This window comes from Poecilia mexicana, unplaced genomic scaffold, assembly GCF_051168715.1.
Source record: "Poecilia mexicana isolate PSO_F unplaced genomic scaffold, ASM5116871v1 scaffold_12, whole genome shotgun sequence".
Classification (NCBI taxonomy): domain Eukaryota; kingdom Metazoa; phylum Chordata; class Actinopteri; order Cyprinodontiformes; family Poeciliidae; genus Poecilia; species Poecilia mexicana.
In genome coordinates, this window is record NW_028263381.1 from 10,360,801 (window position 1) to 10,382,721 (window position 21,921).

General features: G+C 40.8%; 1 protein-coding gene across 2 annotated transcripts in view; it reads right to left on the reverse strand.

Annotated features, from left to right (window-relative positions):
* Positions 1-14,932: 14,932 nt before the first annotated feature.
* ctif (CBP80/20-dependent translation initiation factor) overlaps positions 14,933-21,921 on the reverse strand; it is a 52,870-nt gene continuing 45,881 nt past the window's right edge. For both annotated transcript variants that reach the window (XM_014988588.2, XM_014988587.2), the window contains 2 exons: positions 19,894-19,947; positions 14,933-18,553 (listed from right to left, as the gene is read on the reverse strand). In XM_014988588.2, the coding sequence (XP_014844074.2) occupies positions 18,332-18,553; positions 19,894-19,947 (276 nt within the window). In that variant the 3' untranslated portion in view covers positions 14,933-18,331. The remainder of the gene's footprint in view (positions 18,554-19,893; positions 19,948-21,921) is intronic.

Consider the following 21,921-nt stretch of genomic DNA (forward strand, 5'->3'; position numbering starts at 1 on the left):
AACACTTCTATAAAATCTGGAGCTTTACCCAGCTTCAACTTTGTCTAAATACGATATTAGAATGGCAGCTTTTTTTTTTTTTTTGAATGAGGGCAAAACACATGCCAGAAGAGATGTAAGTGACCAATCAATAACTTAATCAGTCTGCCTGGGATAAGTACTAATAATGGTACGCAACTATGTCCAATAATGTTTCACCACAAGCACCACAACCTGACTGCCAATAATGCACTGATCAGCCAAGAAGAATCAATGGGCTTTATCAGATAGTCTAAAAGGTTTGCCAATAAAACTGATTTTAGTTGAGCCTTTGTTCATATTTATGATTAAGTTGCATTTTTGCAGCTCTAATGCATTGCTAAATGTTAATTAGGAAATTACTTCTTTTTTTTTAAGCATCGGGATCATAAACTATTTTGTTGATGGAAACAAATAAACCCTGAAAACAAACAGTGCGTGTTACCCGTGCTTTCCAGGGGGAATTGATCACTTCCAGGCACCAACAATGAGTTTTTGTCAGGTGGTGCAAAGAGAAGTTTTTCACCTTGATTGAGAAAAAAAAAAAAAAAATCAAGAAGTATGAAGTTACCATGACAACACGTCTCCACACAGCCACTGTTTCTCAGAGAGGTGTGTGGAGGGGGAGGGGAGGGGGTTGATCATTGCTGGCACGACTGCAAGACACTCTCAGGATCCAGTACGTCGTTCCTACACGAGGTAACATCGCACACATCTGCGATTCACTCGGCCAGTATTTCAGTGTTCAGTATTCAGAGAATGGTGTCGGTCCTCTGAGACGTGTGGCCTGGTCGTGCTGACACCAAATAATGCAGGCATTGTCGCGCCCGGTGCCGCCAATCTCGATGTCAGCCCCCACTGTCTCCGAGACGGGCCCTGTGTTGGGGCTGAACGGGGCGGTAAATGGCTCTTTGTCCGAGCGGCTCGTGTCTGAAGTGCAGCCGACGAAGTTCACTCAGAGAGACACACATAACGACGCTGCTGCATCTGGACATTTCGAGTGTAAAACTGAAGCGCTGTTTGAACTCCTGGTAATACCCACATGTTTATGCATACAGGGCATAGAGGCGCAGAAGCCCGGGGATATGGATAATGAATTACTTTAAATAGGTGAGAGATGCTCCGTCCCACATACTGTAATTATCATATATATTGTATTGACATTTCACTCAGGGGCTCAATGTCAAAAAAAGGTATACATTTAATGAAAGTATAAATCTTGGCTGGAGATAGAACGTGCATCGTTAAGCATGATATTATTGTCATGAAGAAGCTGTAATATACATTGTTACCTCCGGGAGCCATAAAGATGCTCTAATGGAAATTCAACGCTTGGCCACGGATCGCATCTTAATGGTGGTGTTAAGAGTTGAACCCTGCACCCACATTTACATTCAGGCAAGACTTGTGTGCTGAAGAATACACTCTTGCTATCTGGAGGCCTGGAGACTAAAATTTAGCTTCTGAACACAAGGTTATGACATAGGAAGCTAACTATGAGGAACTGTCCGTGTTACAAACAGGGACATAATGAGGCATGGTTTAGGAAAAATTTGCCATGGCAACCTTGAATAAAAACACCTCATTTTATGTTTTTATTCTCAATTTAAAAAGGTAAAGCCGATTAATGCAGGTATGTCGTTGTTGGGTCAAATAGCTGCTGATTATTTTTTTCTTTTCATTTCCGATTTCTGATGAGAGAACAAAACTTGTGCAGCTGATTTGTCCTATTTCAAATGCTGCTGTTGGGTTAACTTTTAATGGTTGTAACGGCAGCCATGGATGTAGATGTAGCTTGTCACCTGTCAAAGTTCTTATGAAACGGATGAATCCTCAGGCGTGTTCACACATCAGTGCAAACACATCCTCAGACAGACACCTGCAAAAGCAGACATTAGCTGCCTTAAACAACTTCAGTTACCAGGAAACAAAAAAAAGACTTGTGAAGTGTGAAAACGCCTACTGTACCACGTAACCATGTGTGCCAGTTGTGTGTATTTTATGTGTAATTAAGTTATTAAGAGAAATACAAAAGAAACAGGACTGCAAAGAGATGAAGTGGGTTGGTAGAAAATGGAGGGGGAAAAAATAACAAAGAGAAAGCATAGTGTTCGGTGTTTGTTGCTGTGGAAGATTAAGGACTTTCTGAGCTATCAGCCTGTTGACATAGAAGCAGACAGAAATAATGAAGTCTGTGCAAATAATCTGCACACTGGCTGCTCTGTTTAATAATCCACGTTAATATTTGCTTCTTCTTCTTCACAATCTTCAAAGTTCAGCTCCTAAAAGCAAATTACGAGCGGCGCTGTGATTAATGTTCTTGCATCACTGTTACGTAGATGAATTAACACGGCTTTCGTCTTTTTTATTTTCTGGGTTCGAGAGGAGTGCACAAATGATGTTGGAATTTTTCAGGTTAAAAAGCAGAAACCAGAGTAGTTAAGAGAAAGAGGATATAGGTCTCTGTGAGTCACGTACACGACAAACGAACGCGCAACAATCCAGAACCTGAACGTGCTGAATGAACAGCGATCAGGCCTGGCTGTGACTGAGCTGCATTACTAGCGTTGTTTCTCAATAAGGTGCACAAACTATCACACACTCATCTGTCTTGTAAATGCCCTTAACTTTGTAACGTTTGTGTCTAAATGTAATTTGTCATTATTCTTCCATTATATAGCTAAAAGTCGCCCTGTTCCAGGGTGTGAACACCTTTACAAGGAACTGTGCATTATGAAAAGTTAAAAGTGAGCAGATCAACTACATACATGTGAAAGCGGACTCTGTCCAGCCAACAACCCATGTTCTCCCAGGTAGCTCGGGGCGTAGTGCGTCGTCGTTTATATGTAGGCTGTGTGTGGGCTCTGTGCGCGTACTGTACTTCTCAACGAAAAGGCTGCGTTCAGACTACTCATCGACTTCAGTGAGTCAACTCGCAATAAATTGTTCGTCCAAAAAAGACGCGGGGTGGGGGGGGGGGGGGAACAAAGTTATAAAATCCTGACACGCAGCATCATTTAGAGACAGCCGGCAGCCATCGCAGGATCTTGTGGGTGCGAGACACTTAAAAACCAAATTCCCTCTGACTCATGAGACAAACACTCGCAGACTCTCAGTACAAAAAGATGATCAATCCTAACAGTTATATTTAGGGCCGTATACAGTCTGCATTCTTGTCCATTTTCAAGTTCACTCACTACCTCCACATTTGCCCGTTACTCATATTTTTGTGCAGGGTTTCGACGTCACTATGAATTATGTTATTTAACTTGTACTACTAAAAAGCATCATCTGTGTGGATCATTTAGCCATTTTTTTGGCATATTTGTAGTGATTTGAAATAAATGTGTTAAATTTGAAGAATGTCCTTTTAAAACTGTGTTTTGAGAAGCCCGACTGTCGGCCATGTTGGTCTCCTCAGGACTGAGCTGTGGAGGCAGCAGGCTCGCAAACGTTACTGCTGTTATTTACAAGAGTTCTGTCATCACAGGCGCTTAAACTTCGTTTTATGAGGGGATAAATGAAAAGGTTAATGCTCTAATATACTTATTGGTCATGGCGTAGGCCAGTTGTAACATCAAAAGAGGAGCTGTTTACAGTGGTGACGCTGATGTGACAGAAACAGTATGGGGGTGGGAGGAATGTTAGTGTTACACAGCAGTAAAAGAGTTTGTACTGGAAATACAGCACCTTTTGATTTTATTGGCACGCCCCTGGTAAATCCTACACTGTAGCTTTAGAAAAATCTGACGTTTTAATTCAAGTAAGTTTATTCAGTGTGGGGAAAAATGAGAACCTGTGTTCAAGCTTTGACAGAATATGCTGAATATATAGATATTTTCTTACAATCTCCTGTTATTTGATTGCACGCCGACAGCGTTCCCATGCCAACAGCATCACGCACCTTTCACTGTACTTAAATATTGTAACAGTGAGCAGTCGGTGCTGTTCCACTTCTTTTTTATTTTGACAGCTCCATGATCATTCACTTCCCTGTGTAAGCAAGTCATTTATTTTTATTGCAGTTTAAACTTTACGTTGTGGCTTATTAATTATAAGTTCTTAAAAATAAATAGGAATCATTTCAGTTCTGATTTATAGGATTTGTTCAGAGTGCTTCTGTACTTTTCAATTTGCACCACAGTAAATAGACGTACTCAAATTAAGGGTTGGATTTTTCCCAGTTTTTCTGAGATTATGCTACTGCAATAGAATTTTTTTTATCTCTCACACATTTTTAACCAAAAGTGAAAATGAATATGGAAGATTATATAAGTTAACAGTAGTCAAACATAGCTACATAATTACAATTGCTTCAACATTTTTAAAGGTGGGGAACAGCAGGGCAAAAGCCATGCAACACAGTCTTATTAAAACCAGACCCTACGCTCAGGTCAGAAAAGAGATTTGTCAGGAAACGTATATGTTGATTGACTTGCATTCAATTGTTAGTGTTTTAAAGCTAAATACTGGTAGTACACTTTTTTTTAACCCAAGCCATTTTACAGAATAGATTGCAGCCTAAGTGAGATGGTATAATGTGTGATTTGACAAAATCAAGGCAAACTGATCCTTTTGTTAATCAGTATTTAGCAAAAAATATACAGTTTTTATGCAAAGCGTCAGTGATGTTCTCTGAAACCAAACGAAGGAAGAAGATAGATGCTCACACACATTCAAAATAGTTTTATAGGGTTCGGCGTTAGGTGGTCACTGTAGATGAGTCACTCTCAGTTTGTGTTTGTTCTGGGAACATTTTCTTAGTTTCTCTTTTTTTCCCCCCCTGTTAAATGTTATTTCTTTTCCCCCATTAAAAGTAGCTGAGGCTAATTTGTGATTTATGATATTTGGTTGTACAGTTGACTCAGCTTGACTCACCATTTGCATGTGTGCATAATCGGTACCAGAGGAGGCCTTAATAAGGTCTGCATGTTCACAGACAGAGCGGTACCTTGTACTGGAGTTCATGTGATACCCCGGTCGTGCTCTGAGCTCTTTTATGTGTGTGTTTACACACGCGGTATACTAAGGACACGCCTCGCGCTGCATGCCGCCTCGCAAATCAAAGGACTGCTGGCACGCAGGGGAGTAGCTCTGTAAAAGCAGGAGAAGCCAGACAGCTGCAGCAGGTTTGATGAAGACATACTTAAGTTGAAATGTCAGTTCGCTGTTCTTCAGGGCTCCCCGCAAACAAAGATCTGTCCTCAGACGTTTTATATGCAGACAGGCAAATTTACAAAGCTATTACTGCACAGCAAAGGAAGAGTACAAACCGGAGTTTTTGCATTCATTTAATTCTAAAGCTGCGGCAAAGGTAGAAGTGTTTCTAAACTGGACTGCCTGGCAAGGAGTGTCTTTCAGATTTAAGTTTGTCCACATTTAAAAGACATTGTGCATGTAATTAGAGAAAAATCCACCCATATTTAAGTTACGGCTATTGCAAAACAAACGTTCTCTCATTTCACACCCATATGAACCTGAGTGATTTTCTATACTTAATCCATTGGGCTTGTTATGGTGTTAACACACCCTTTTCTATGCTACAGCAGCGTCAACTCTTCCAGGAAGGCTTTCCACATGATATAGGTTTCTGTGTTTATGTGAATTTCTCACCATTCTGCCAGGAGTTCATTTGTGAGGTGAGATGCTGGTGTTGGAGGAAGAGGGTTAAAATAAAAAAAAAATGTCACTGTTTGCGACAAGCGTGGGAGATACTAGTGTGTCACGTTTGTCGTTGCATTAATGTGGTGCAATAAGAGTCCAACTGGTGAAAACCAGACCACAGAATAATGTACCGACCCGTGCTTCAGTGGAAATGAGGTAAATATGTCTCGGTGTGGTGACACATCAAAAGTCCCTTTTAAGACTGGAAACAAAAGTGCAATTACTGAAAAAAAAACCCTTAAACATAATATCACTAGGGTCTAAAATCCTTTTATTGACATTTCTGGTTGTGTTGAGCAAAACCTTATGCAGCTGGCTAGGGGGCGACCATAAGTTTCCCTTATTAACAGGAACAATAGTTTCAAAAGTTTAGAAATATTTGCAGTTAGGAATAACAGCTGGCTGTCTCAGCATGTGGAACCACATGGTGCCCAGAAAATCAAAATATATTTGTTTGCTTTTTTTTTTTTAATTCAGAACAAAAACCTCATGATTGTATGACATTCCACTTTGAAAGTGCTCTGCATGCAGTTGTTAAGAAACAAAACTCAAAGTGTGTCGAGTTTCCGATTCATTCTCCAGAAGGAAGGTCAGACAGCTAAGAGGTTCTTTTTCAATCCATTAAGTGAATATAACAGGACTTAATTATGCTCAACAAAGCAGAATGATTCTTATTTATACTGACATTATGTCAGAAAAAAAAATAGAGCAGTCATTTTTACTAGATTAAATGAAAAAAGTAACATTTCCCACTTCAGAAAAATGAATCCCTCCATGCTCTTTTACAATCTGCAGAGGTGAATCACATAAGAAATGCTACTCCTTTATAAAACTGAGATGTTCTTTAGGTTTTAAAGGACTGTTTCAAGCTGAATCCTGCTGTGAGGTGCAGTTCTTAAGAACCCCTCACATTTCACCTTCAAAATCAATCTAGATACTCTGGTTTTGAACAGAGCTAACCATGCCTTTAGATTGAGCTGAAATATTTTTTTACTCCTGCAGATGATGTATCCAAGACAGTCAGAACATGGATTCTTATGACTCTGAAGTGTGGTGATAAAAAAAAAAAATAAAAAAAATATTTCAGATACTTGTGAATACATGCCAAAATGCTCCTTAGATTAAATAATTTTTACTTTTTGTTTACCGTTGAATGCATGCCTGTATTTTTCTTTAGAAGGTTACATGTGTGACCCCTTGGAAGAAAAAGTGACAACTTCTTACTGGATATATATTTTAATTCCATTCTAATCCAGGGTAAAACATTCTTGGAAAATAGCGATTCTGATTTTTTGCAAAATGCAACATTCCACACATCTGCTAACCTTTAACCTGAGTGGAAGGATTATGATGTGACCAAATCAGAGAAGAGAGAATCCCAATCCGGTTTCAGGAAAGGGACTGATGGCTGGTCTGAGTCGACTGTGACAACTGAGATCAGAATGAGTTTCCATCATTCGATACTCTCCAAGCTGTTGGACCGGAGACAGCTCACTTTGAGTTAATTCCTTCTTTTTCTCTCTAACACTGATAAAGTAACTTCAAATAATGCATAAACCCTTTTTTAAATTTTATTTTAGAGCTTGAACAGACAGGAAGGTATGGAGGAGGAAGGGAAGACAGGAGAGAAAACACCCTTTCTTTAAATTTCACACTGACAGGCTGGCTAACATTTTGAGCTTTGTGTTCACTTAGACTTTTCTCTGCACAGTTGTTTTTCTTTTCATGGTTTTTGCTATTTATTTGATTGTTTCTACAATTTGATTTTGTGGTAAGTCAGTAGGAGCATATTAGTGTAATTTCTTGATTCTGTTTGTGAGTAGATAATTTAGTATTTTAACTTACCACTGGAGGAAATATTTGCCTCCAGTCTCTTTGATGCCTTTTGCAGCTGTAGTGTGAGCGTGGCTGAAGACAAGACGTGTAACAGAACTGTAACTTGATGTAAAAATGAGTTCAAATGGCTCTCAGCTGCTGGACTTGACAGACGTTTGAGTCAGCGTAGCAGATTAGTGTGCAAAGGATGGGCAAAAATGGAGCAAGCAGGTGCTCTCCTCCTTTATTTGTTCTTTCTGAGTGTCTGAATCCAGCTGTTCTTTCATTTACTGTCTGTCACTTAAATGGCAGTTGCCTAGCATTGTTTCTGCAGCAGGCAGCCACTGACAGTCGCTATAGGCAGGAGTCTGGCAACAAAGACATCAAGTGTTGCTTCCCACTGCCTGTCTGCGGACGCTTCCCTTAACCTCCAACTTTCACCCTGCGTGCGTGCGTGTGTGTGTGTGTGTGCGTGTGTGTGTGTGTGTGTGTGTGTGCACAGTGTATGGATGGGTGAACTTCTGCTCCAGAGAGGAGCAGAGGCTCTGCGGTTGCTACCCACGAGCATTTGCATCAGTGTTAACGAAAACACATTGGACAGTCCATTAGCAACATAATTCAATGTCTGACAAAACTTAATTTCATCAGACAAGTTGATCCTTGTACTTCTCCTGACCTTGCATACATGTGCCATAAATGTATTAAAAATCATAGGGCTGTATAGGGTGTAACAAGTTTGCTGCGTTTTAGAAAAACAACCTGTGGGGAGTTTTATCAGACAGGCTGTGTGACGATGTTGTGACTGAAGTCTGCAGTAGTTGTGTCGGTCTTGGAGCAGACTTTAGGTGAAAGATGGGAGCTGAGTTATTCAGGATTTAAATCTGTTTCCAAGGTACAGCTTTCCTCTACAGGCCTCTGTGTTTCTACTGGCTGTGTGACTTCACATCAACGGCACACTTGTGACCGCGGCTGAGCAGATTGTGGTGAAGAGGTGGAAACGAAGACACTTGAGTTTTTATTTAGTGCATCATGTTCAAATTATGTTAAGTATTCATTTTTGAATATTAGTGTTTATTCTAAGGCTGCTGGGCAGGATTGTATCTATCTTAAAGAGGGTTAAATGGGGCCTAAAAACAATCTTGAGGTATCGCGCAGAAATAAAAATCTAGGCGAGAAGCAGGGCTGGAGTAAAATTTCTAAAAGTGAGCGACTCACAGCATGAAGGTCATTAAACAGATCATTATACCAATACTTGCACTAAAGTTGACCTCGAAGCATGTTTGTAAGGAATGAATGCCTATATCCGATTACAGTCCAAACTGGAGGAGATTATTGTGGAGCTTTAGTCAAAAGAAACACTTAAATCAGAAGTACAGTAGTTATTTTAATTTCCTACAGTTGGTCTCAGTCATGTTGATCAAAGCTTTATTGAATGTATACAATTTTTTGGTGCAACGTTCAGAGTACAGCATTTCTGGCTATGATGTTCGCATACAGCAGAGTGGTTGTATTTGTGTGTGTTGATTGCTTCTTGAGTGGTCGTTCACCAAGTGCAGCTCGCAGCAGAAGCTTTTCTTATGAGAGCTTATCAGCCACAGAGACACAGGCCTCTGGGTGGCTGCCCTGGTTTGGTTAAGAACTGTTGCTGCAAAAACGCACACGGCTACACGTCAACATTCTTAAACTACGGCATTTACTGTAGATGAAGTTTGTGAGACACATGAAAGGGTCTGCTGCTTTCTGATAACTCCCCCCCCCCCCAAAGAAGTTTTCTCCTCTGCCTCACCTTCGCGCCCACCCCTTCTTTCCCCTCTGCAGAGATGTGTTTGTTGACATTGGCAGGTGGTATGCTGCTCCTGGCAGCAGCAAAGTGAGAACAGCACACTGCAGCACACTTTTCAGCCAGGGCCACTGCAAGGGCACCCATGCTGCAGAGCAACAAACACGTCATGCATCCTCAACTTAAAGCGAGCCGTTTTAAGACCGGCGAATGGTACGTGTTAAAGTGTCCGGTTCACATCGCTGCCGCAGAAACAGAGCTGTGCACGCGTTGCAACAGAAGAGCATTCAGCCGCGCAATCGGCGACAGAATACGTGTCCGTATTTGAGATCAACTGACCTGGATTCTGTAGCTGATTTCTGATCTCTGTTTACTAAAAGTTTTGAATTGCCAATAATGGGTTTAACAGAAGAGCATAGTTCTTTGAGAACTGAAATATAAGCAGATAAGAAAGGAGAGTTCAAATTATTTCTGTAGTTTCCAGCTGAGAGTAATAATTAAACATTTTTCATTTGGAGCAGAGATAATGTCCCAGTGTTTTGCTAACTCAAAAGAGAGATAAAATGACAGACATAGCACAGCTAAAATTATTAACTGAATGCGTGCGTGCGTGCGTGTGTGTGTGTGTGTGTGTGTTCCTTAGAGAATTTAAAGCCTCGACATTTCCAAATCCATATGCTCTTGGTAGCAAATTCAAAAGGATAAAATGAAGCAACATTAACTTATTTGAACCTTCCCCTGAAGTCTTTCTCTTTCTCATCGTCTCACAGCCCAGCTGAACCACAGACATGTAGAAACTGCTGTTCCCTTTCACACGTTTTGCAGTTCCTCCATCTTAATATTTGAACACTTTGCTCATACTTAAATTGGCCAACTTTGAGCCAGTAACAACATCCACTCAGGGCCGTTGTTCCTACTGATCACCATTTGTTTCTGCTTCACCATCAAGAGCAGCATTCGTCACGGCTTTAGAGATTTTTGATCAAATCTTTGCTCAAACATCAATGTCAATGAAACCGCATTAGAGGAATGGGGCTAGGAGGTGATAAAACTAATCGGTTTGGACTCGTTTTGCCAGGTTTTACAGAACCAGATTCAAAACAACTTAATGAATTTGAGAATTTAAACCCACCGAGATGGTAACACGCTTTGTAGATTCTGAAACATAAATCTTAAAATTATAATCATTTTGCACGTCTTTTAGAGTAACTTTTTGATTCATCCTTTACTCATTACTAATAATAGCAGTGAGTCACACTAACTGGTAAACTGGTTAGTTTGCTGACTCAATGGGTCCTTGACCAGAAAGCCCACCAAGGCAGTTCATACAGGAAGTGAACAGGTCCTGACATCATTTCCTTTATTACTGCCTGTCCAGGAAGCAGGAACAAAGTATTTAGCTTCTGTTAAAATCCCTTTTTACTCTTTCTCAAACACCCAAATCTCCCTGTAAGGACTGCGTGTGCATCCACTAATTCACAGAGAGGCAGTAGTCATCTTTAATATGTCCAGCTTTGTTCCATTAATTGTCAAACTTTAAAGTGCCAGCCCATATCTTTATAAGAGTTTCTTTTTTTAGTGAAGCAAAAAAAAAAAAACTCAGGCAAAATCTCCTCTGAAACACTACTGAGGAGCCAATCTATGCCAAACATAACTGAAATGTCCGAGTTCAAATATAGTTGAAATAAAATCAGTTATTTTTTTGTTAGTAAAATAAACTGCAGCGCAGTAGCTGCTGGTGAGATGGAAAGGTCAAGAGAGCAAGCTAAAACCATTTCATAGCCCACAGTTATTGATTTCTCCCACAGAAAAGCACACTGTAGTGTAAAACATCTGGGAACGCGTCTGTGTGTTCAACTGCATTTGTTTTGCACACTATCTGGCCTCTGTGCCCCTCGCACGACACCGAATGCATTTTAAAGGGCTCTTCTTTTAGTTTGCTGGTGTGCTGATCAAGACGGAGGAAAAACTCACGTACTGTGCTGAAACACCCTCCAAAAACGCATCTAAAAAAGAATCAACATGTTAGAAACAGCCGATGAGTGTGAGGACAAAGGAGTGTGTCTCAATCCTTAATACCGACGGGATCGTTCTCCCTCCTCATATATGGTTCATCAAGGTCTGTGGACTCTTCATGTGTGTTTGAACGGTAGGCTAACATCAGCGTGGGCCCAGCTACGTGCCAACAATGTTGGCAAAGGCAGCCACGCTCCCTTCCCCTACGTGGTGTTGCTCACGGCTAATCAGCTGTGCATCAGAGACAAAGGAAGCAAATTGTTCAAGCCATTTCCCCTCCTTTAGAAGGTGAAGTAGCCATAGAGGAAAAGCTGTTATTTATTCTCTTTTTACACCACGTTCAATAAAGTCAAACCAACCAACCAACATTGACTTTAGCATCTAAAGCAGTCCACACCAAACTAATGCAAAAAAAGACCAACATGGATTTTTTTTTTTCACTTGGCCATAAGTGACATGACCAGAGTGCTTTGGGAGTAGCAAAGCAATGTTTCCATGGCGATGTGTGAAATTGTGCTTGTGAGAATGTGGCTTGGCTAAACTAAACCCCTTGCAATTCATGAGAATTTGAACGCTGCTATAATGCCAGCAAGCACCGCCATCTTTTCAGGCGGTTTACCATTTCCAAACTCAGAAGTTATCTAGTTCAGCTCTACCTCTCCTCTTTCATGAATTTAAGGCTAAGCTAATTACGCTAATAATGGACACTGATTTTTATCTTGAAGAAAATGTACTTGTCACTAGAGCCACCAGTAAGGATGGTTAGTTTTTCTGTCATTACTAAAAATAAAAATAAAAAGGCATGTGTGTGTTTTTTTTTTTTTTTTTTGTCATTTATTCTTACTCTGTGATACAAACACCAAAATTTTAACCAAACTTTGATTCAGGTGACATTATTTTAAGTTCCTAGCAACTTTTGCTGCACGTTAAGCCTCAATAATAAATACGTGCGATAACATTTTAGCACCTTTTTACTTCCTTTGCGTTGATTATTGACCTCTTTTCATCCCAAAACAGGAATCATGATATAGCATAGTGTAAAATCTAGCACACAGTCTGGCTTTTGAAAGTCATAGTTAGATAAGAATGTATGATCATTTTCATAAAGGTGACTTTAATTAGACCTATAATTTTCACCATGTCTTACTGACTTTCTTTTGAGCCTGATTTGAACCATATGACCTCATGTCTCTTGCTCTCCACTTTACAACTAAGTCGTTTATTCTGCTTGGAGACAACTGGCTGCTTCGCTGTAACGTGATCCTTAGGAGCCTAAACAGTATAGACTCCAACAGCATGGTGGCCATCATGATCCCTTGAGGCTGACGTGTCCATCTGACTGTGTTCTCACAGAGTCGAGCTAAATTAACTGTGATGCTAATTATGAGACAGGCCTGGCTCTGTCTTTCTTTCGGTCCTGGTAATGATTTTCTCAGTGGGCAAACACTAACAGGAATATATAGGAATAAACAGTCATGTGGAAAAATTAGGACACCTCATTAGATACTCTAATCTTTTTATCTTTGGTAAAGAAAGTGATTTCATTGCAAGTAAACATCAAAAATGAATTATTTACTCGTTAAACAAATGTTACGAAACATAATAGGTATTCTAAATGAGGCAAAAAGTTAGGATGGCCTAACCCCTAATGGCTAGTCTCACTCGTTTGACTATTCGCTGACTTTAGTGACCCACTTTTCATAGCCATTTATCTGTTTCTGGATGATTGATTCTGGGTTTTAGCACAGGACTTTCCATTTGTTTACTTCCAGCCATTTCTTGGTTGATTTACTAAGTTTTGGGTAAAAGCGTCACCGTACCTTGATGCTTCCATCTCTGTGCTTCACAGTTGCATCAGCATTCTTTTTCTGGAATGCAGTACATCGGTGTTCGCTGATTTTTTTTGTGGAACATAATTCCAAGTTATATGCAGAAAATTTGCCAGTTCATGAACTTTTTTTCATAGTGCATGTCTAAACTATTAAAAACTGTTTCTTGGGAAGGCGAGTTATTTGGGCACACTATTTGACATGCTATAGGATGCTATTAAAATGGGTATTTACAAGTATTTTAAGAGGGAAAGTCAAGTATTTGTGGATTTTAGCGTTTCGCTGGACAACTGTGGCTCCTAACCTCTGCAAATACTGGGTATCCACTGTATTTATGTTAAGTGTGTCCTCTGTTCTGGTGTCAAAATGTTACAAGTTTGGACTGATTATGTTCTTTGGAGAGAAATCTTTGCTTCCCGTTTTTCTTGAGCGTTGGTTTTAACTAACCAACCTCCTGGAGTCCATTTCTACATGCAGTTTCACATCATTAGCAAAGCCCTGCTGTAGGTCCTGTGACGACATTTTAGCTGATTTGGAGACTTCGTTTAGCATCCAGCAGTCTGCTTTTAGGGCGAACTCACTAAGACAGCCAGTCTGGGTATGTTTGGCATGAATGTCCTCCAGTCGTAGACTATTTTCCAGACAGTGGAATTTCAGCTTCTTTTGAGATGTTTTTAAATCTCTTTAAAAAAAGATATCTAAAAAAAACCCCGATATAATGGTCTTTCTGAAGACCTCTGACAGCTCTTTAGGTCTCACCATGGTGCCGACTCTCAATTCAATAAAGTGAAGCACGCCAAACTACATTTTTTACAAAACCGTATGCAGTGACTTGCTAAAAGTATTAATGCCCTTTTATAATATATCTCCTTATGTTAAAACGACAATTTTATTAGGATTCCATGTAACATGAATGAAAAAGTTCATAATTCAGTGGAAGGATAATGACACTAAAAAAATCTGAAGTGTCGCTTGATTTGTATTTATCCGTCTATCAGGGGTAATTAAAAGCATGCATCTTTTCTTCTACTTCACAAAACTTTGTGCTAGTTAAAAAAACAAAACAAAAAAGTATTATTGTAGCATAAGAAAACATGAAAACGAATATTTTGTGCAATCTTCATGAGTCACTTTCTACAGTCACGCCCTCGTCTTGAAACTGACGAGGGCGTGAATAAAGTACCGTCTCTGGTACTTTATTCATGGCGTCAGCTCACAGAGAGCGTAATCTGGACCGACAAAACCGTTGCCGTGTCTACAACTCCGATTTATGGCAGCAAAAGACAAATTAAAGCCTCTTATGAAAACAGCTCGAGGTGTTTTAATTTGAATATCCTGGCATATAGGATGATGTTGATTGGTACGAACGAGTACAGAACAACACCCCGAAGGTTTGAGGGTTAGGGGGCCACGGTGGGAAGACAGTCTGATATTAAGGGCTCCCATTGGGAGGTCCACAGTCAGAGAGCCTCAGGCAAGTGTTGAGACTTATCATTGGCCAAGGACGCTGCATACATCAGCATCCACAGCGTTATTATTCAGAAGTGTGGCCCGCTTAATGTGTGACCATGTAAAAAAAAAAAGGTAGGCATGTAAATGAGATGTTTTAGTCTGCGAGTTTGAATCACCGGCCTGCTGACCAACTGCGGGGCCTCGATTAGTTATGGGGGTCTCTCTGGTAACGGCAGCTGCCACCACGTGCCCACTATTGTGCTTCTTTTGTGATGTGTAAACCCGTGTGACACCGTTGATGACTTTTTGTAACCACGCCAACCGTGCAGGAGGCAAAGAAAGAAAACACAACACAGCCTTTTCTCCATCACGTCTTTGCAGCCCTCAACACTTGGTTTATTTTTCAGTTGCTGAGAAAAGAAAAAAACAAAACAACAAGACTCACAGAGAACCTCACTCGCAGCTAACCGAAAGCTTGTCTGCACTCCAGCTGCTGCCTTTCGCTCCTTCGCTATTCATGTGAATATGCAAATGAACGTGCATCTCATTCAGTTGTCAGCTGAGTCATGTGACCCAAACAGCGGGGTCTTAGGGCACGCAGGCGTGGGGAGGCTCCAGTGGTGCAAAGGGAGGGGGCGGGGGTGGAGGGGTGATCTCCACCTGCACCAGTCTGCTGCGAGACGGAGCCGCTCTTTGCATAATGGACGCTGATTGATGGGATTTTCTTCTTTTCACAAAGAAAAACACAGTAATACCACACACTTACACACCTGCCAAGGAACGAGGTATCACCGTTTAATGTCTTTAAAACCCATCGTCATTCATATATAAATGGCGCGATTAAATTTAAATAGAGTAACAAACAAAAAAAAATCTATTTAACAAATCCTCTCTGAAGCCAACATATACTGTTGAAACCAAATATTTACATACAATGTATAAACACTACATCCTGTTTTATTTTCCTTAGGGTCATCTTAATCATTTCTATTGGCTAAACCTCAGAGTAATATGCCTTTTTTAGCCATTGTCTGCATTTGGTTTCAACTGTATAAACACGATTTAGACACTCCTTTAAAATCACACATCTCATCTTTCTAACCATCCGGGGTGTGCTTCTACCACACAGGATCTCAATTCTTGATGCAAGACAAAATAATAATAATAATGAAGAAAAAAAAAAAAAAAAAACACACAACTGCCCACAGATTTAGTGGGAAATTTTAATCTACTGTTGCCATCAGAAATATTCAACCCCTTTAGAGTTTTTCAGGATGCATCACAGAGCCAGATTCTGCATGTAGTAAATGCCACAAAGTCAGCACAAAAAATGCAAAATTTAGCATTTGTGTGCAGCATATTTAGTTGGCATAACTATGTCACAATAATACGGTTTAAACCGTCTGACGGAGTTGCCATAATTAACTCTTTGGGATTTCTATCACGGTTCTTCATTTGCTTCAGCTGTGATGCGTCCATCTGGGTATTCAAGGTGACTTTGCACGCACGAGAAAGGCAAAGGAGCTTACGTAAAAGCTGAGCGAAAGCGTATTTCATCCCGTCTAAAGGGCCTTGGATAGACGGTTTAAAAAAAAAAGAAGTGAAAAACATGATGAGACACAATTGGGAGCAAACAACTTTCTGGCTGTGAAAGCGAGCCCAAGATTTTATCAAAGGTCCTTGGCAACTTGGTTAGAACAACTGGTACAAACCCTGTGTGACTGTAAGATGAAGAGTTTCAGTGGCAATTAAAGGATGTGCACTGAAAAAAAAAAAAAACAACAAAACTTCAAGGCCAGAATCCGAGACATACTCAACGCTCGACCACACGGATGATCAAATACGAGTAGAACAGGTCAGGAGGAGTCTGGACATGACTACTGGTAGACTGTTCTTTGGTCTGATTATTCCAGCGGTATTGTCATCAGCCTTCATGCAAATCATCACTATGGCATTAGGTGTTGAAAGGGGGGGTTGTATATTTCTGACTTCAACTGAATGCACGTGTATATGTGCATATATGGAAAGGACAACTCCCAAGCAGAGTTAGTGAAGAGGGAAACACTTTGCCATCTTTTTCAGTGTAACAGCTCCACTGCGTTATTTCTCCTCTGTTTCATTATAGTTAAATACCTAACGTCCTGTATGCAGATTATACATAAAGCCCGTTTCAACATGATACATGTTTGGCTTGATACATCAATCTTAGACTACAAACATTAGCTTGGAACAAAGGTCACAAACGACAAAGTCATTCAAACAATAATATCTTCTCTCATCATCGTGGTGATTTTTAAATACACAGGTTAATAGTTATTTGAAAAACCTAAGCAAGATCCAACACAGTTCATATGAAACACTGGCAAAATGTCCATTGGAAAGAATGGCTGGAGCCATGCTTTTGTCGTTTTCCTCACATTTTTTTTTTCCTTCTGCAAAGAAATGCTTTAGATCAAGTCCAACTAGTCAGCATGCGGTGTGCCACAATCCCAGCAAATGAGAGAGATCCTATTTAAGAAAGGCCACTAGGCAATTAGAACTTAAACTCCCTCACTCTGCTCAACCCACCTCTTTTACGACCAATGTTTAATATTAATCCACAAGAACTGCTTCAAAGTGAACATTTTTTCTCCTTACGCTTCTTTAAAAATTTAAAGCAAATCGCAATTGAAACAGTGCAAAACAAATCAAAGCTGTGCAATAAAGCCTACTGCTATAAGATCCCATACGCACATCTTAGCATAAAAACCAGACATCAGTGATAAAAACAATACATGATTAAAAATGTATAACAAAAAAATCAATGATGTGGTAAATAAAGCATGGACACGAACTGCGTAACAGAGCAGAGACATTCCCCTGCAAGATGGAAAAAAACAAACAAAGGAACTATCAGACGGCATCGTCTGCTTTAATTTTCTGACTTGCCCCCCCTCCAGCCCCCCCCCTGCACCGCCCCTACCACTGCAGAGTCTCCGCTGCCTTAATGGTGGAGCGGGGAGTCGGGGTGCCAGTGGGGTGTGTTCGGAGTGCGTCGCCTTGCGGGGGCTTGAGCAGCCATCTGCCACCCTACTTCAGCCAGCCTAAGCATTATTCCCAGCCCAGCCCAGCAGGCCTGCTGTCTCTCCCCACCCCTCCAAAAGGGGGCTCCTGCTGTGGGGAGATGTAGCGGAGGGGTGGGGAGCTCCCCCGCGAGACCCTTTGACCCGGTCCCCCGCCCCGGCGGGGCAGACGGCCCAGACAGACAGCACCGTGTCTGCTCCCTGCCGCCTTCCCCGTCTCTCTTTTATCAGCCACTGAGACCCCAGGGGCCGATGGAGAGGCAGAGGGGATGGAGGAGAAAGAGGCTTGGCGAAGGAACACAATGAAGAGACTGACACAGACCACCCTGACCTCCCACCACAACCCCCACCCCACCCCGATGCATTCATCTTTGGGTGCAGATCTCTCCATTCCCCACAGACAGACTGCTGCCCTCTCCTCCCCCCTTCTCCTTTTAATCTCTGCACCACTCAAAGCCCAGTGAGCTCCCCAACTCCGTGTGGCCAAGCATGCCCCTACTGGCCACACGACACTTAGTCTGGATGTTAGGTAGCTTTCTCGTGGTTCGTCTTTCTCCACCTGTGTCATCGAATGTCAAGATCAGCAGCAGCAAACAGCAGTTAATCGTCCAGGCGGGGAGTGATACACACTAATATTTTAATTAGACTTTGGGCGTCAGCGCGGCTCGTGTCCTCCAACCGGGAAGAAGCTGCCGCTAGGCTGTCGTGGTGAGCTTCTGGATGGTGCGATTGTAGTACTGGGTGGTGATAGCTTCCAGGGGGCTCCAGCGATGCGCGTGCAGCTCGATGACCTCCATGAGCAGGGAGCGGGTCAGCTGCGACTCGGTCGGACACAGCATCTTGTCCCTGACGGCTGCTAGGAGCTCCGTCATCATCTCGGGGAGCTGCTCCTCCAGCAGACGCCCGGTACTCTGTAGCTAGAAGACAGACAGAGGAGGACGGGTTAAAGTCAAGGCAAAAAAAAAAAAAAGAAGATATGGGTCCCCTTATTGAGAGCAAGACAGTGTCTGGCACCTTGTTACTGTGAGCACACAGAGCCAAGAGATTCACACAGCCTGCAGCTATGGAGCTGTTTCTCAGCATCTGGGAGCTGTTGGTAATTCCCAGCTCACCTACCTTCGCTCTTTCTGCCCTCACACCCCAAGGCTGTTCCTCAACTATTGAAGGATTAATTCAGGAACTTTCAGCTTGAAGGGTTTCAAATCAATGAACCGATTGTGGTTGTGAGGGTGATGGTGACTCCTGCTCCTTATTAAGTTGAGATGTTCCTTCATTCTACATTTATTTATGTGAAAACTAAAAAGAAATTATTCATGAATGTAAACATGATCAAAATCATATGAATAAAAAATAGAATTTTACTGAGTGCAAAGTCAGACACAGAAGTGTTTCATTTTGAGGCAAACATTTTTCTCCCCTGAAATTACAAATTGAACTTAAACTGTTTTTTCATAAGAGAATGACAGATTGGATTAAAAAAATAAAAAAAAAACAGCTGAATGTTGGATGGTAGAAAAAGTATTCACACCTCTTGAGCCTTCTCAGGCTTTGTATTGTTAAAATAAACTTCAGTGTAGTTACATGGGATCTGGTGTAACAGACTAGCACAAAGAAAGTCATGCAATGAGACAAAATTATCCAAATGATTTCAAATAAAATTCTAAAACGTCTTTTGGCCTTCAAGCTTTGGTTAACAAGTATTTTAAGGTGAATCTCAGACGTCGTCAATTGTCTACAAACTAAAGTTTCGGCCCATGCCTTTTTTCAAAATAGCTTGAGCTCCATCAGAGTGGAGTGTGACTGTGAATTTGTTTTTTTTACTCATCCCCTCCCCCCCAAATGAAATCACCAACTAGGACATTGGCCCAGTCCTAAGTCAGGACATTGACTGGACAACTTGGTTGATTTTTTTTGTGCTACATTCTGATGAATTAAGCAGTCTTCCATATAAAAATATCACCTTTGTAATGTGACAAAATTGTCAAATTCATGGGGTGTGAATACATGACAATTTCACTGATAATATTAAAATACAAACAGCTTAATGGTTAAAAATGTTCTTATTTTAATTACTTGGAAAATACACTGCTTTATCTAAAAACTTACGAGCTCAGAAATAAGTCAGGTCCTGGTTTTTATAAAAAAAAAAAAAAGTTTTTCTGTCGTGTGTTATGTACATTTTTATTGAGACCAACTGTGAGGACATTCCTCAGATTGTTTTTTTGTAAATGTGAGCATGCTTGTGTGTGGTCCATACCTCCAAGGAGCAACAAAGGACGGCATCTTCTTTAACATCTGTTGACTCAAGCAGCTACGAAAAAAACAACAACACAAAAACACACATGAGGACTACTATACTTAGAAGAGCAAAGGTCTACGCAGTAAAATATAGTGATATGAAGCTGAACGCCACAAAAGGACACTTGGTCTAAAGCAGAATGTTAAAATTGACCTCAGATAAAAATACTAGACGTTCAAGTGTCTGTAAACATCATTCATCTGACAGAAGAGAAGGAACACCTAATGCCACTTGTGAGCATTTTGTGCCGCCACAGACCCTCGAGTCAGACAAAACGGCAAACATCATTCAGAAAAGGCTTAAATTATCAAAGCTCTACATATGCATACACAAATGAACAGACAGTCTGTAAACACGTCGTGCAGCCAAAGACAAACAGGCGGCTCGTACACACACTAGTAGTTGTGTACAAACTAAGGGAGCGCACCCATTTACCCATATTAAGGTGACGCTGCTTACAGCTATAAACGGTGCGTCTGTTATACAGCTAACTGCATGCTGGCTCCCGGAGGCGGAAGGAAGCATATCAAGCTTATCTCAACTTATGATTGTGTTATTCTACAAAGAGCTGGAAGCCAACAAAAGAGCTAACATTCTGCATATGAACCAGGGTTACTTTAAAACTACTTCTCAATTTAGTGGCTGTTTATTATATTTTTGTCTGAGTCCATGTCTCAGAAAAACTATAAATAATGACATTATTATAGCAGTAGAAATGATTGCTTCTTTTCTGATTTAAGTAAAAGCAATTGGCTCGTGTTACACAATTCAACCCCAAATTATTGGTAGCTCTGGCAGGTTTAGGTTTAAAGTCATCTTTTAATTTTACCAACGTGTTTGCACTGTCTAAAAGTAAAAAATAAAAAAAGGGTTGTGACTTAAATATTGACAGAGAATGTGTGAAGGTAGTTAAAGATTAGGGTGATGGAAAGGAGACCTGACAACCTCAAAAACTTGGAAATGTAAATCAACAAACTATGAGGCAACATACAAACATCTGCTCAGCCATTACAAGAACATATCTTTAGACTGTAGTTATTTAACAACTTAGTTTTGCTCCAAAGTATCAAAAAGCTAAAAACACCTACCACCTAAACGCTGTAAAACAACTCGACTCAAAGATCTGGGTTAGTTCAGCCGACAGAAAAAGGACTCGACAGTATTTTTCTCAGATAATAGTCGGAATAGCTGGGGTGTAACCATATTCACTGCACATTTTTTTTTTTTTTTAAGTGATGCCACATAAAAACTGTGACATAAAGGTCAGAACCATCATAAGTCTGAAAGAAAACTCTGCTCCTAACTGATGTGTTGATCTTCATTTAGTCAAAGCCGGGCTCTTATTTCCACTCTGCAACTTTCCTGGTATTTCACCTATCATTCAGGCCCAGCAGTGGAACAGACGTCAGCTCCTCAGTATGCTAAGACAGGCGTGGTGACAGAGTGGCTGTTTGAAGTGGGAGCTCCAGTCCTGGCGTTTCCACAGTAGGAAAAGTATGTGACAAGCTGGAGGAGCTCGTAATGAGTTCTCGGGGGAGAAGAGGTTGAAGTTTTTTTTTTTGTTTTTTTTTTCCCAATACTGTTAAAATGATCTAATCTATAGTCATTCGTCCTCAGCTCTCCCAGCTCTGCTCTGCTCACACGAGCTTTTTACTTTCTGTCGTAACACATAATACGCGTCGATGGCCACACAAGAACTTTGTCTTCAGCAGAAAGACCATCTGTTTCTTTTCAGTCGGTAAAGAAACTGGTGAGCGCAAACTTAGAGAACCACTAGCAACTTTTGATCCTCTGATAACACCGATTTAAAATACATACAACCAGAAATATATTCTTAATGTAAGAACATCTGCCTTCATACTGCAGAGAAGAAAAAAAAATTGCTTTTCTCTTGACAGAGTAACTTGAAATTCAACTAAAACCATCTTTCCAGTTGTTGCATAGCAACTACAAGTCTGTTTTCAGGATTAGCGCCACTTGTAGTTA